Genomic DNA, 13,735 nt, shown 5'->3' with positions numbered 1-13,735 from the left:
ACCAGGTGAGGATACAAGAAGTCTGTCATTGGAAGAGGACATTCACTCCACCGCGCTGGTGCCCTGATTTCAGACTTCCAGCCTCCAGACTGTGAGATGTAAATTTCCACGGTTTATAAGCTACCCAGATCACCGTATTTTGTTAAAGCAGCCTGCATAGACAAAGACACCTCCTCAGCTCCTTTCTTCTCTCCCTCTGATAGAATTCCGTCTTTACTAGAATTCATTAGTGCATTTGTTCATTTATTGAAAACTTATTTCCAAGTGCCTACTATATGCCAGGTGCTGTTTTAGCTTCTGGGGATGTAACCGCAAAGAAATGGTCATTCTCTACCCTCAGGAACCTATCTTCTAGAACTCTCTGAAGTTTGACTGAATCCTGGCTCTTCCTTCGCTAGCCTTGTAAATTTGGGGCCAGTTAATTAACCAAGCTGTGCCTCAATTTCCTCATCACACAACAGGGATGATATTAGTAATTCTGTCAGTTGGCCTTTTTAAGGGTAAAACGTGATAATGTATGTGAAGCATTTAGAAACAGGGTGGGTGGCTATGAGCCAGTGTGCAGTGCACACTGCTGCTCTCACTGTCCTTCTTGGTACTATCGTTCCATTCTTTCTCTCTGAGATGCTTACTGTCTCATCCTTGGCCTGGTGACCTGAGAAACGCCTTTCATTTGTGCCTCATTTTCAGGACCAGGGGGCAGGCAGGAACCCCCTCTGAAAATGTCCAGGGAGCAGCCGGTGTGAGAGTAGCACGTGGTGGTTGCTGGGATATGCACTAACAGAACACACCTCCGTGTGGTCACTAACACCCTTTGTATTCAAAGAGGCGTGTGAGCAGAAACAAATCAAAATGAAGTTAAGACACACTCTGTGAATACATGGATCGCTTGCACAGTGGCAAAGTCAGGTCTATTGCTTCTTCAAAGAGTGGCCTCTCCCTCTTCTGTATTTGCAGTGTGTGTCTAGAAGGTAGGAGAATCTTCTCTGCCTCTACTTGCCTACTTACTGATATTTTAAGATTATTTTCTTTTTTTGGTGAGGAAGATTTGCCCTGAGCTAACATCCATTGCCAATCTTCCTCTTTTTTTGCTTGAGGAAGACTAGCCCTGAGCTAACATCCATGCCAATCTTCCTGTATTTTGTATGTGGGATGTCTCCACAGCATGGCTAATGAGTGGAGCAGGTCCGTACCTGGGATCCGAACCTGCAAACCCAGTCTGCCAAAGTGGAGCATGAGGAACTTTAACCACTTGGCCATGGGGCTGGCCCCTAAAATGTTTTGAAATTGGTGGAACAGGTCAATCATTTCAGATATCTTTTGAGACACACTCAGCTCTACTTCGGCAGTGTCCCTCTGTCCTATACACCTTGCAGGTGACTTTCTTGGTTTCTGACAAGAATTGTGATGAATCACTAGCTTGGGGTAACGTCTACCTCTTCACACTGTTGATTTTAGGAAAATCCAAGCTTTCGGAAGCTTGGAAAGCCATCTATTTAATGTCATCTGTCCTTCAACAACACTTGGCCAGGGAAGAAAAAATCACCACACTTTATACATTCATTAAATCAATGACGTATTTCTTAAAATAAAAAGAATGTTTAAAAATTATCTTTTTTAACATAGATGAAAACCAAATCCTAACTTTTTATATTACTCTGTTTTTGGATAAACTCTGGGTATAGTTTGCTCTTGAAACAAAGCAAATTTGTATTTATTATTATTATTATTATTGTTAATTGTTAAACCACATTTAATGCATAGGTAATATCAATTTTGGTGAACCAATACGGTTATATAAAGAAGTATTTACTTTTTCTTACCCTCAGTTTTTTGTTTCTAAATTAATATTCTTCATAAGTCAAAATAGTCCACTCCATCCTGGGGTAACACCTTGATTTTTGATAATCTGAGTGTGAAAAGTGTTTTTAAAATTTATTTTGTTTACAACTGCTGTTTTCCTTTTTTTTCACATGCACAATTACCTCTCAAGAGAAGGTTCTAGCCCATCTCTATCATGAACCAAGTATGTGACTTTGAACAGATAATTTAGCTTCTGAAGATTTTGTTTTCTTCATTAGTAAAGTGAACTTTGTATCTCTAAGGTATTTATGCCAGCGCTAACCTCCCTGGATCTGCTAAAATCCGTTTTTTTTCTCCCATGGCAGATGTAGTATCTGCGATTTGGTGATGAAAGTACTAAAGCTTATTCCATAAGCAAGGCAGAAATCAGTTTCATTAGTCTGGGTAAGTAATTAAAAAGACTTAGTGAAATGCGCTTGACGCTAAAACTATATTGATTCTAAGTTAATTCTCCCTTGGTGCCTCAGAACGCACTCCAGGCTATTTTAAAGTTTCAGGTCATGCTGGGAACACTGTCCTTGTTGATGCAGATGCAATATTAGACTGGGGCCCATTGGGAACTTTTGGTTTTAATTCTTCAAATAAATCCCAATATCAACACATTCACTTGTCATCTGTTTCTATCTCATCAAGTGGAGAACAGAAAGAACAAAACAGTGAGATTCAAGTATTTTGGTTTTTGGAATTTCAGATTAAGGAATCTTTATTTTGTGGGTTCCATATATGAGTGATTAATTAGAGGGTGGTTAGACTGTATTCAGAAAACAGCATCTGTTTTTCTGGCACCAAGGAAAGAAAGGATATTGAAGATACTGATCTGTGGATCTGAGGCTAGAGGGAATGACTCTACATTTCCCTCTCCTCAGCATGAGCTAACCATCGAGAATGCATTGTCAGTTCCTTACCTTGAAGAAGGTCATTGTCGATCCATCTCTGACTGCCCCATATTCTATCTTGGTTTGCTTTGCCAGATCATCTGCTGAATCAATGGGGGACTCCATTCTCTCTACTGTCAAGAAGGCAGCCAGATTGGCAGTGTAGGATGAAATGATGATTAGGGTGAAAAACCACCATATCCCTCCAACTATTCTGGTCGATAGAGCTTTGGGCATCAGCTCTGATCCTGTGATGGTATCATCAGAGTAAGAGTGTTACACAGAGTTAGAAGAAAAGGGAAGACTTATGATTCGACTCTAATCTAGGGAGATAATGCATTTTTGTGACATAAAAGCTGTAAATCCATCAAGGACTTATTCTCTTGTGTGTTGGTGAAATAGATGTATTTTTTAGAAAATGGCATAAAATCTAAATGATCTTTTGTGTGTGTGTGTGTGTGTGTGTGAGGAAGATTGGCCCTGAACTAACATCTGTTGCCAATCTTCCTCTTTTTTGTGCTTGAGGAAGATTGTCACTGAACTAAGATCTATGCCAGTCTTCCTCTATTTTGTATGTGGGATGCCACCACAGCATGGCTTAATGAGTGGTGTGTAGGTCCATGCCTGGGATTTGAGCCTGTGAACCCCAGGCCACCGAGGATGAGCACACAAATGTAACCACTATGGCACTGGGCCAGCCCCTAAATGATCTTTTATCATTAATCACTGCTATTGCTTAAAATGTAATTTATCAACGTTTGATGGTATTAAATGATTTTAACCCTGAAATATTCTATGTCTAAAATGTATAGAGTTAGTTGAGTTGCTTAGATTTGAGTTAGTCACCTCATTTATGTTGAAAGTCAACTCTAAGACTTCTGGTCTTTTATTACTGTCTAATATGCATCTTATTGTGTGAAATAAAATGTTCTAGTTTTTTGTACACATATGAAAAGCTTTGAAATGCTAACTTCTTCTTAAGGTTAAAGAACCTGAGAAACTTGCCAAAGATTAACATAGCCACTTACCACATGTACTTTAATAAAACATTGGGATTTTGCAAATCAAATAAAATAGGCTGCATCCATGTTTGACAGTAGTAGATGAATTGTTTTTTATTATTTTGTGTTACTTTTAAAGTCAACATTATTTTTTTCTAATTTAGATCTTATTTGACTAAAAAGAATATATTCACTTAAAAGTCTAATTTTGTCCTTAAAGTACTATTTCTTAATTATATTTCAAAGACTAGCTGTTTCTCACATGAAAAGGGAGCTTTCCTAGTAAAAACATACCTTTTCGATGTCATCAGATGATTCATAATTATTTGTAAAAGATGACATTGAGGCATTTAATGTGTTTACCAAGAAAACTTTTCTCTCTACGAGAAAGGGTATATGGACTAAATTTATTTCCACAAAAGGCAAACATCTGTGAAAACTGTCTAGCTCAAAACTTTTGAGCAATCTGAGCTTTGGAAGTCTAGAAAACTAGTCATAGAATAAAGAGAGGTGTGAAGGATATATGCAGAGCTCACTCCAGTTGTACTGATTCATGGGTAGATTTGGGTTAACCCACTTGCCTGAAGTTCACCATTGGTTCTGTATGTAGCATTTCCTCCATGAACTTGGAAGCCTGATAGAGTTTATGTGACCAGTTAAAAAGTGGAAGAAAGACACCCTGCATTTAAAAATCCAAAGGGCAAACTACAGCAGGTGAAGTACCTGGTTTAAAAGATCCTTTCACTATTCTGTGGGTTGTTTTGAAATTAATGGCTTAAAATGGAAAGGGAAATTGGAGTTTACCAATCTACAAATAAATGAGTTTATGCTCAAGTTTAATCTATAAACAGACATGCATATTGCTCATGAAATCAAAGCCAGCTCAAGGCTTGTGATAAGCAGATCAAGGCTGGCAGTTTCTGCACTTTGAATTAACAGATCTATTCTCCTAATGCTATTAAGTATCTTTGTGCTTTATTCTCTTTTAATGAGGCAAGTGGTTTCACTGTGATTTGTATTTCCTTCTTTTGTTTGTTTGTTTGAACTTGGGTGTGTAATATTACACAGATTTATAATAGTTTCCATTAAATTGCCTCCAAGGATTTAGTGGAACAGTTTGTTGCTGTTGTTTTAATCTTGTGGCTTAATAGGATTCATAAGTCTGTGTGTGAGTGTGTGTTTAATGCCCAACCTTGTTTCATATCTTTGTACTTAATTGATCTAGCAGCCTTGTGGAAGTGTGATAGTATTTTAGATCTTCAGTTGGTTATCATTAAGATACCATTTATTTCATAAAATGGCCATGGGAAATAAGTAATACAGTTAATACATATATTTTCTTAGCTTATAGGTATAGATTTTTTGCTGTAAATTTAACTTTATGTTATTTGGTTGCTTTTATGAAAAAATAAAGTTTTAATTTATTACTTGTATATTTGTATATTACATATTATATGGCAGTAAAACTGGACAGACAGATGGACAACCAACTATTGATATGTAATAAGAAATAATAAAAATTCACATCTATCACACTTCAAAATTCATGTTTATACTTTTGAATGAGGTTGTCTTGGAAATTAAAAAAAATTAATAGAAACCTACTCAGGTTAATTTTAAACTCTTGATAGATGATATGAATTAGATTTCTTGACATTTCATCATGTTTTTTATTTTCACACAATTTTGTGACTTTCATGACTCTCAGCGTTAGCTGATATACTTAGAAATGGCTTCCCTCAAGTAGAGATGATTTGTCTAAGTTCAGAACGCCAGAGGATGAAGTTATGAAAGCAATAAAAGTAGAGTAAAACATCCTTAGAAAATGTTGGGGATGAGAGACAATACTTGCTGACGTCTCTTTAGTGCCTTTTACGGCAGACATGACAGCCAATCCTGACCCAGACTTTGCTCACGCTCTGTAGGAAAGAGAAAGTCTGATCATCACATTAAAAAGGAAATGAGACAAAATGGTTTCCAATTGAGTACAGTGACAAGCTTCTGCTAACAGGAGAGAATGCAACAGTCGGTACAGAGATTAGCTACCTGATCCAATGCCACATGCTAAGGACGGATGCACTAATAGTCACCAGTGTCGTAAATTTGTACATGGCAATATTTGTTTCACCTGACGAATAGTTTTAAACTTCTGGAAAAACAAGCAGAGTCTGGTTGGGGCTGACTGTCATGTACCCAAGGTAGCGGTAACTAGTAGACACTGCATCCCACGGTTTGCTGTGGATGATGGTAAACTCCAAATGGGTGGAATTATGAAAGAGAGATTTTGGGGGTGAGTGCAGTCATAAGACAAAGAGAGGTTTCGGAGGTCAGTGCAGTCATGGTCATAGGTACCTGCACAGACCTACTGCATGCTCCGTGAAACTCAAGTCTATATTTATCTATTCTAATGGTATGGGAAGGCAAGCTATATGGAAGGAGTGGGGCATCTCCTTCACTCTTTGAAAGTAATTGTTCATAAGATAAATGCCCTCAAAATCAAATGCACTGGTAAAAAAGTAGATGGTTTCTAATGGGTTTTCCTGCAGGATTTATAGTTTTATGCTGTGCTTTAGTCACGTGAATGATTTCTAGTAAATCACATGCTTTGTCTACACCTTTTTAGCAGTGCCAGCATAAACTATGCTTAATTGCCTGATAAGAAGATTTACCTACTTTCCTCAATTATTTGGTATTTCTACACTGGAGACCCTTGTTCTCTCTCCCTCTAATTTGTGGACTCAGAATATGAAAGTTTCAAGTAGTATAATAACAATTCCCTCATTAGAAGTCTTAGGATTCACCCTCAAGTAAAAAATACATTTAATATATATCCCAGTTGAATTTTCCTTTGCCAATTTATTTTGCAGCTTAATGTCAAATGAGCAGATATTCCAAACACAATAACATCTGTGACTTATGATTTCCTTAAATTAATGCATTTAATCTTAGGAAGTATTTTCTAGACCATAGCTCCAAAATCAAAGCTGAAGAAAACCCACAAAAGACCTGGATTTCTTCCAAAGATTATAACAACTCACTCCTCCTTCCCCAAGAAAATCAAAATCCCTCGAATCATAGACATTGTATAAAATATACTACATTTCTAAGGTTTGAACTTTATTTCCACATCCCCTACAGTTTACTGTTGCTGTGGTTACCAATGAGGGTGATTGTAAAAAGTTTCTGGGGAAGCTAAGATGAAGCATAGTAGGGTTTGTCAGAGTGATAATTAGGTGACAGTTTCAGATACTGTCAGCTATTGAAGGAATGTAAGTCAACTTAATTTTGAAAGGATTCAGATTCCACTCCTTTCACACCTCTGACTTGCAGAGTTAGGGCTGGAAAGGAAAAGATCGATACCTCCATCCACGCAAATTTGTAAACAGTGTCTAAGGTCCTTTATCCTTTACTTCCCTCTAGTAAAATTTTGTATTCATTTCTTGATAGAAGTTTTTTCTGTTTCTCCCCAAAGCCCCAAAGTTGTATATCTTAGTTGTAAGTTCTTACACATCTTCTATGTGGGATGCTGCCACAGCATGGCTTGATGAGCAGTGCTAGGCCCACACCCAGGACCCAAACCCCCAAACCCCAGGCCACTAATGCAGAGAGGGCAAACTTAACCACCATGGCACTGGGCCAGCCCCTGATGGACATCTTATTTTAGATCTACAACAAAAGAATTCCATTTAAGTCATATTTTTGTCTTTGTTATTTTTAAAACTTGCTAAGAAGTCAGGTTCTACTTTTTAATTCCTAAGATGGTTTGTTAGCCTACCCTCTAGCTTCATGGTGGAGTTTACCAGCATGGAAGCCTGTCAGCAGACTGTGGGATGCGTGTAACAAAGGTGGGCAACCGATGTACCTTGCTGCATGAGAGCTCCAACTCCAAACCAGAAACTATTTAGTAAAGTAAAATTGTTTTCCACCACGTCTGAGTCAGGGTTGCATGGGTGGGGGTTATACCACTCGTAGGGTGTAAACCTGTGGTAGTTAACAGAAACAGTCTGTAAACATCAGATAAATACACGTGGCACCAGCAAAACCTGCTGAACAATGCAGACAACCCAATAATTAATGGTGAAAGCATCAAACCGAAACAATAAAGGCCATATTCATAAACTTACAGCTTTGGTGGGCAAAGTGCAAAGGAGCCTTGACATATTACATTTACCAGACCTCTTATTTCCAGACAAAGGGCATTGGCTGGCTGGAATTGTACTCCTTCAATCTATGTCTACTGAATTCTTCTGAGTTTTCATCCATTTCAATTTACTGAACAACTAGATGGACTTTAAAGAAAGGTTCACTCATCCTAAGTATTTGCCCCACCAAGTAGCCATGACTGCTACACACGCTTTCTCCATACCAACTACAATGTCCAGATACTGTGTTGCTAGATGCTGTGGGGGGAACAAAGAGGGGTGACTTGCCTTCAAAGGGCATCTATGGTCAGGTGCTTAAAAGAAGTATGCGATTTAGCTATTTCATAATGCATCAGAGGAGCTGCAAGGCTGAAAAAATTAGTGAACAAAAACAAAGTCTGGATTTCGAGTGTATTCAAATTTTTTAGGGTAGTATATGGAAACAATAATCACAATTCTTAATGAAGAGACAAAGGTTAAACTTAGAAGAACCCTGGCCCAGGCATGGGGGTTCATCAGGGTTAACTCCATCGCATGTCTCACTGAAGAGTTTTTAAGTTCATAATTCCCTCTTCATTTGTTTTTAATTTGGTTGTTCCCACAACGATGGACTGTAATCACTTGATCGCCAACTAGTTACTTAGGAAGTCAACCCTGAACAAGTCACTTAACCTATCTGGCCTAACTTTTCTCATTTGTAAAGAAAAGGAAATCCAGCTATCTCTGCAGCGTGTTAAAATAAAAATCTGGGGAACCGAATAGATTTTTCGTTCTTTATTTTCTAAACATCTGTTTGACCTCTATAGCCCAAGGAGGTCCCTGCTCCGTGGTTATTTTTTAGGGCTATCTTGCCAAAGGGCACTTATTTTTCCAGAAAGACATTAGCAGATGCTCCACAAAGTGATCTGGAAATGATTTAAAATCCAGTAGTTCTTAGCCCTGGAAGCTTTACCATTTGCCATTGGGTCTTTTAATGCAAGCAGGAGTGTTAAACTGATGTTAAAACACCAGAAAGCCAAAGAGAACATACGGAATGCTCTCCAGCCATAAGGTTTCAGCAGTAAACAATATCAGGTTGCTGACACTTTGGGGCGAACTGGAATTAAGGTGAACACATTATCTATAGCGAAAGCAGGGCACGCTGTGAATCATGCACAAAGAACTGGGCAGACAGTTCCTCTTAATGAAAAACCATTCTCTAAACCCCTGGACACCTTCTGGAAAGTGTACAGTGTCTCCTCATCAAGTCTTAGGGGGACTGGGGTAACAACCTCATAGTTTATCCCACAATAATGGTATGCGACTCTCGACTGCACCTTCTCCACAGCTGCAGGGCACATAGCACAGGTTCCTGTAAAGCTTATGAATAAAGCTTTCATTGACAATGCCATGCCAATACATCTTAATTACTGTTTCAACAATATAATTAAGTTTTGAATTTATACACTCTCATAACCATAGTAGTTTGCTGAGCTGAAGAAATGAGTCCCAATATTAATGAACCTACTAATTGAAGCAGTATGCAGAGTAAAGATGCCATTACTAAAACAATATCATTGTCACTTGTACAATAATTTAAAAATGTTAATTGCAATAAATTAGAAGGCTTATGCATCAAAAAGAATGAGTTTCTCTAAACAGACCATAAAACCTGGCAATCACCCGCCCCCTGATTTTCTGGCAATTCTCCCGCATATATGCTCTGACCAACGAGTTCATCACTGAATGCCGTTTGTTGGAATGATGCCTGTAACGTGGTCTTGTTTTAGTATTTCATACTTTGCAGTTATAAGTGAACAATTAATCTAATTTTCTATAGAAAAAGGAAAACTGTCTAAACAGCACTGCGATTCTGCCTGCTCTGTAGAGATATTTTAGCTTCTTTCTCTTCGGGACTCTGAGTGACTTGGAGAACAAGTGAACTGAGGAATATTAAACTGTGAAATGATTCTGTGCTGTAAGACACTGGTTTTTCATAATGCAGTAGACCTGCCTGTTGCCTGAATGTAGATATTTCAGCTTGAAATTCCTAACACTTGCTTAAAGATAGCCAGTGTGACAGTGTCAGCATCAGAAGTCTGGGGGGAAGATTAATATGTGACCTGTACCAATGATATTCTGAAGTTGCTATCCCCAATTGATACTGATCTTTAGTAAAATGACAGAGAAAGGGACAAACGTGTTTAGAATCTGTACCAAAACTTGCATAGGAAAGAATAGCATTATGTTGAAATGCAAAGGTTCATTTTGGGCTTATGTTTATATATGCCAGGCTTTTACTTGAATGGAAGATATAAAATGGTCCTCTTACTGAAGATCTCTAAATAAGGGACTCTTTACGGCTGAGAATGGATATTGGGCTACATCGAGGAGAGGGAGAGCTGTTCATCTTTTAAAGGAGAAAGCTCTATTTGAACTTGTAATATAACTGTTGGGCTTGTATGATAACAGCATCACAGTCAAAGATTTTCTTGACTTTTTTTTCCAAATGCCAACTTAAAAAAATGCTCTTTTTAAGAAGACAGACATACATCATAAAATGTAAGCAGATATTATATCTGGATATTTGGTCTATTTAAATTGTGTGTTCACGATGGGCATAATTCCTTGGGGTTAAATATTTTTCGAAAAGTAATTCAAAAAAATGTCAACTACAAAACAAAAACACTGGCACACACACTTGTAACAAGTCATAGTAACTGAAATTTTCATATAGATTTCCTTAGCTTGTCCCACTGATATTTAACTTTATAAACTCAATTCAGTTTAGCCAATGATTTTTAAGCATCTATATAACAAGAGCATTCGCCTAAATGCAGCAACGGGCTTTCTTTTTCCTTTAAGAGGACATAAAAGGATATATTTCAAAATGTACATTCAAAAGCCTCTCTAGAGTGAAAGATGGTCATGAGATTAACTGTTTTTCGTTTCTACTTCTCAAACTTTGAATGCAAAGCACTGAAGTGGTAGCAGAAAGCCATTTTACATCTTAGCTCATTGGTGCAGAGTGACCAAGTTCTCGACCTCAAGCTATGATGGTGGGAAGTAGAAGTGGATTGATGCACTTATTCAGCCAGGATTTTGGCTTTGGGAATCACCTCCAAAACATACTAGTGGCTTATGAAGTAGAAGCAGGAAGGAATTCAAAGGTATAGAGGAGATGAATGTGGTTGAGAGTCTGATCCCCCTGACGAGGCACCTGGGCACGGCAGGGAGTTATTTTCTGGTTCACCACCGTGCTGGTTGCAAACTTACATTTGATGCACAATACCTCTGCCTCCTCAAGACCCAGAGGGGGAAGAAAGACAACGAGAAGGGGACAACAAGGAGAACAAGCTAAACAAAGAAGAGCTGGTTTACAAATGGTGCTGGTGGTGAGTAGGAATATTGAGTGGATAGTATTGATTGTGGGGAGGAGGCTGCTTTCTTAATAGAAACCAAATAAAGTCGGAAAATACAGGGCTCTGAGTCACCAAGAGCTTCTAGAAGAACAGACAAAATAAAGAGGGAAAACTTAAATGTTACACTATTCTGACATATTTTGATGACAAACGTAAGGTGATTTAAAGGCACAGTGGAGGCAAGTGTAAAAGGATACATTTAACATGTGTGCTTGTGAGAACTTCTGGATGCTTCTGATATGTTTTTTCTCCCACTGGCTTTGATCAAGTCCTTGTGATAAATAAGGTACTTGCTCATCAGCGTTGTCTTGCCTATTGTACTCTTTAGCATCACTGTCTAGACAGAACAGTGGACTGGGGGATATGGAAACTCACTTTTCTGCTGCCCTCCGCTGCCTGGATTGCTCCACTGCCCTTAATCACCCTACAGGTGTGAGCCCCAGAGCAGAGGAACGGAACAGTGAGCCAACACAAAATTTCTTATTTGTGGCTAGGGGGTACATCATCCTAGGGTAGTCATTTATTAAATGGCCATTCTAGGGCAATATTAGTTTCACTTAGGAGCCAGTAATGAGAAAGGTACCTCCCAAGGTGAGAGATTTATCTTTTAAAATTGGATACCCAAAACAATATCGTCTTTAATCATTTACAGCGTGATTTCTCAACCATGGCACTGTCAACAGTTTGGTGTAACTCTTTGTTGTAGGGGGCTGTCCTACACACTGGGGGATGTTTAGCAGCGTCTCTGGATTCTACCAACCAGATATAAGTAGCAGCATCCACCTTCAGTTGTGTCAACCAAAAAATGTTTCCAGAACATTGCCAAATGTTCCCTGGGGGACAAAATCTCTTCGAGTTGAGAACCACTGATTTAGAGTATTAAAGCATCAAAGGATAATATCACTGTACATACCGTCAATATATTATTTTCTGAGGTAAGACATATGAAAGGAGAGCTTTGGTCATCATTTAAAGTAGTTTAAGAGCTGGTCAAAATTTGGAAAGCCATCTGGGAATTGGTAATGGTACATTTTATAACGTGTAGAAAACCTCAAAACATTCATTTCATATGAAATGTGTAAATACCCACATGTGAGAGCACACATTTATTCAGTTTGACTAGGTCTGCCCTGTGGATCTTTAAGACCTTTCCAGCGTGGGTTATTTTCCCAAACTTTCTTTATAGTTACACCAGGGAAGAGTGACCTGGCATTAATCAAAACCAGACAGTGGACAATGACAAAGAGCTAGCATGAAGAAATATTTCCCTTAGAAATTCCTGGAGGGAAAACAAAAATTGATTAGGGAAAAAGTTCACTAAGTTTTGTTGAAAAGTGAAAAAGATTGAAAATGAGTAGAGGACATACAAAAGCAATTATTGTGTTACATGGTTTATCTGGGGATATCAAATGTTTAAGCCAACAGAAAGATGAAATAGCTGTGTTTCAAATTCAGCATCAAAGGTATTTAGAAAATATGATCTACTGAAAGGAATAAAAATCCTTTGAAGAATTGTGTAGCGCAGAATGGCTAATGAGATAGAGTTATCTCAGAAAATAAAACCTAACCTGAATCATAGTGGTAGCATAAAGATTTCACGCTTTCAAACTCTATATGTAAGCAATCTCTCCTTTCATAGTTATTTCTAGAATCCTCTTGTTAACTCTGATGTTTTTAAATGTAAATTTTATAAAATTTTCAAAGTACTTTTCTTTGTTTATGAGTATTTCACAATCTTGTTTTACTGCAGTGTTTTTTACCTGCTACAATAATTGCTAGCTAACTTATTTTTGTTTGGCTTAACTGAATATTCCGGGAGTCAAATATCTGGACACCATTTTACTGTTCCTGTTGAAACATTTTAGATTTATTAGCTGAGTCATTGCGTCTGTTGTAATACAATTAAGGGGAAATGGGTAACTAAAAAATTCAAGTTGCTTGAAATATAAAATTAAATTAATATAAAAATTATCTTCTTATTGTTCTTTAAGAATACCTTTACAAATAATTAGAAGATATTTTACAGAGTGGCTTTTATGAAGGAGAAATTGACAGATAGAACACCAGGCAAAAGTGAAAAAACACTTTCAAGTTCTTAATCTGTGCCTATATCTAGAGCACTCAGGTCAACTTGAGACTGACCTAAAGCTGCTGTTGTAAGTTCAATCAATAGTTCTCGAACTTACCTTGCGATCACAAAGAGTACACAGCTGACTCCCAAGCAGGCTAAGAGCACGTACATCCAAATGTCAGGAGACAGGGGGTTGAGGAAGGAGAAGACTCCTGGATTGGTACCATTGGGCTTCCGGTAAAGAATGCTGATGCCCAGAGTCATGAAGGGCTTGGAGAAGTCGATGACTTTCTCCCGTACGTAGGTGATGGTAAGAGGAGCCACTGCCAGATCAGCCCTCTGCAAAAGCAAGTTCAAAATCATTGTCTCAGTTGTCTAGCTT

The 13,735-nt window shown here is 38.0% G+C and overlaps 1 protein-coding gene across 1 annotated transcript in view; it reads right to left on the bottom strand.

The window, feature by feature from the left end:
- LOC124234316 (glutamate receptor ionotropic, kainate 1) overlaps positions 1-13,735 on the bottom strand; it is a 358,033-nt gene that overhangs the window by 30,046 nt on the left and 314,252 nt on the right. The window contains exons 12-14 of the mRNA XM_046651630.1: positions 13,469-13,692; positions 7,602-7,720; positions 2,769-2,986 (exon numbers count right to left, since the gene is read on the bottom strand). Coding sequence (XP_046507586.1) covers positions 2,769-2,986; positions 7,602-7,720; positions 13,469-13,692 — 561 coding nt within the window. The remainder of the gene's footprint in view (positions 1-2,768; positions 2,987-7,601; positions 7,721-13,468; positions 13,693-13,735) is intronic.

The sequence above is a fragment of the Equus quagga genome, unplaced genomic scaffold, assembly GCF_021613505.1.
Source record: "Equus quagga isolate Etosha38 unplaced genomic scaffold, UCLA_HA_Equagga_1.0 73442_RagTag, whole genome shotgun sequence".
Classification (NCBI taxonomy): domain Eukaryota; kingdom Metazoa; phylum Chordata; class Mammalia; order Perissodactyla; family Equidae; genus Equus; species Equus quagga.
This window is presented reverse-complemented; position numbering and strand designations above follow the sequence as displayed.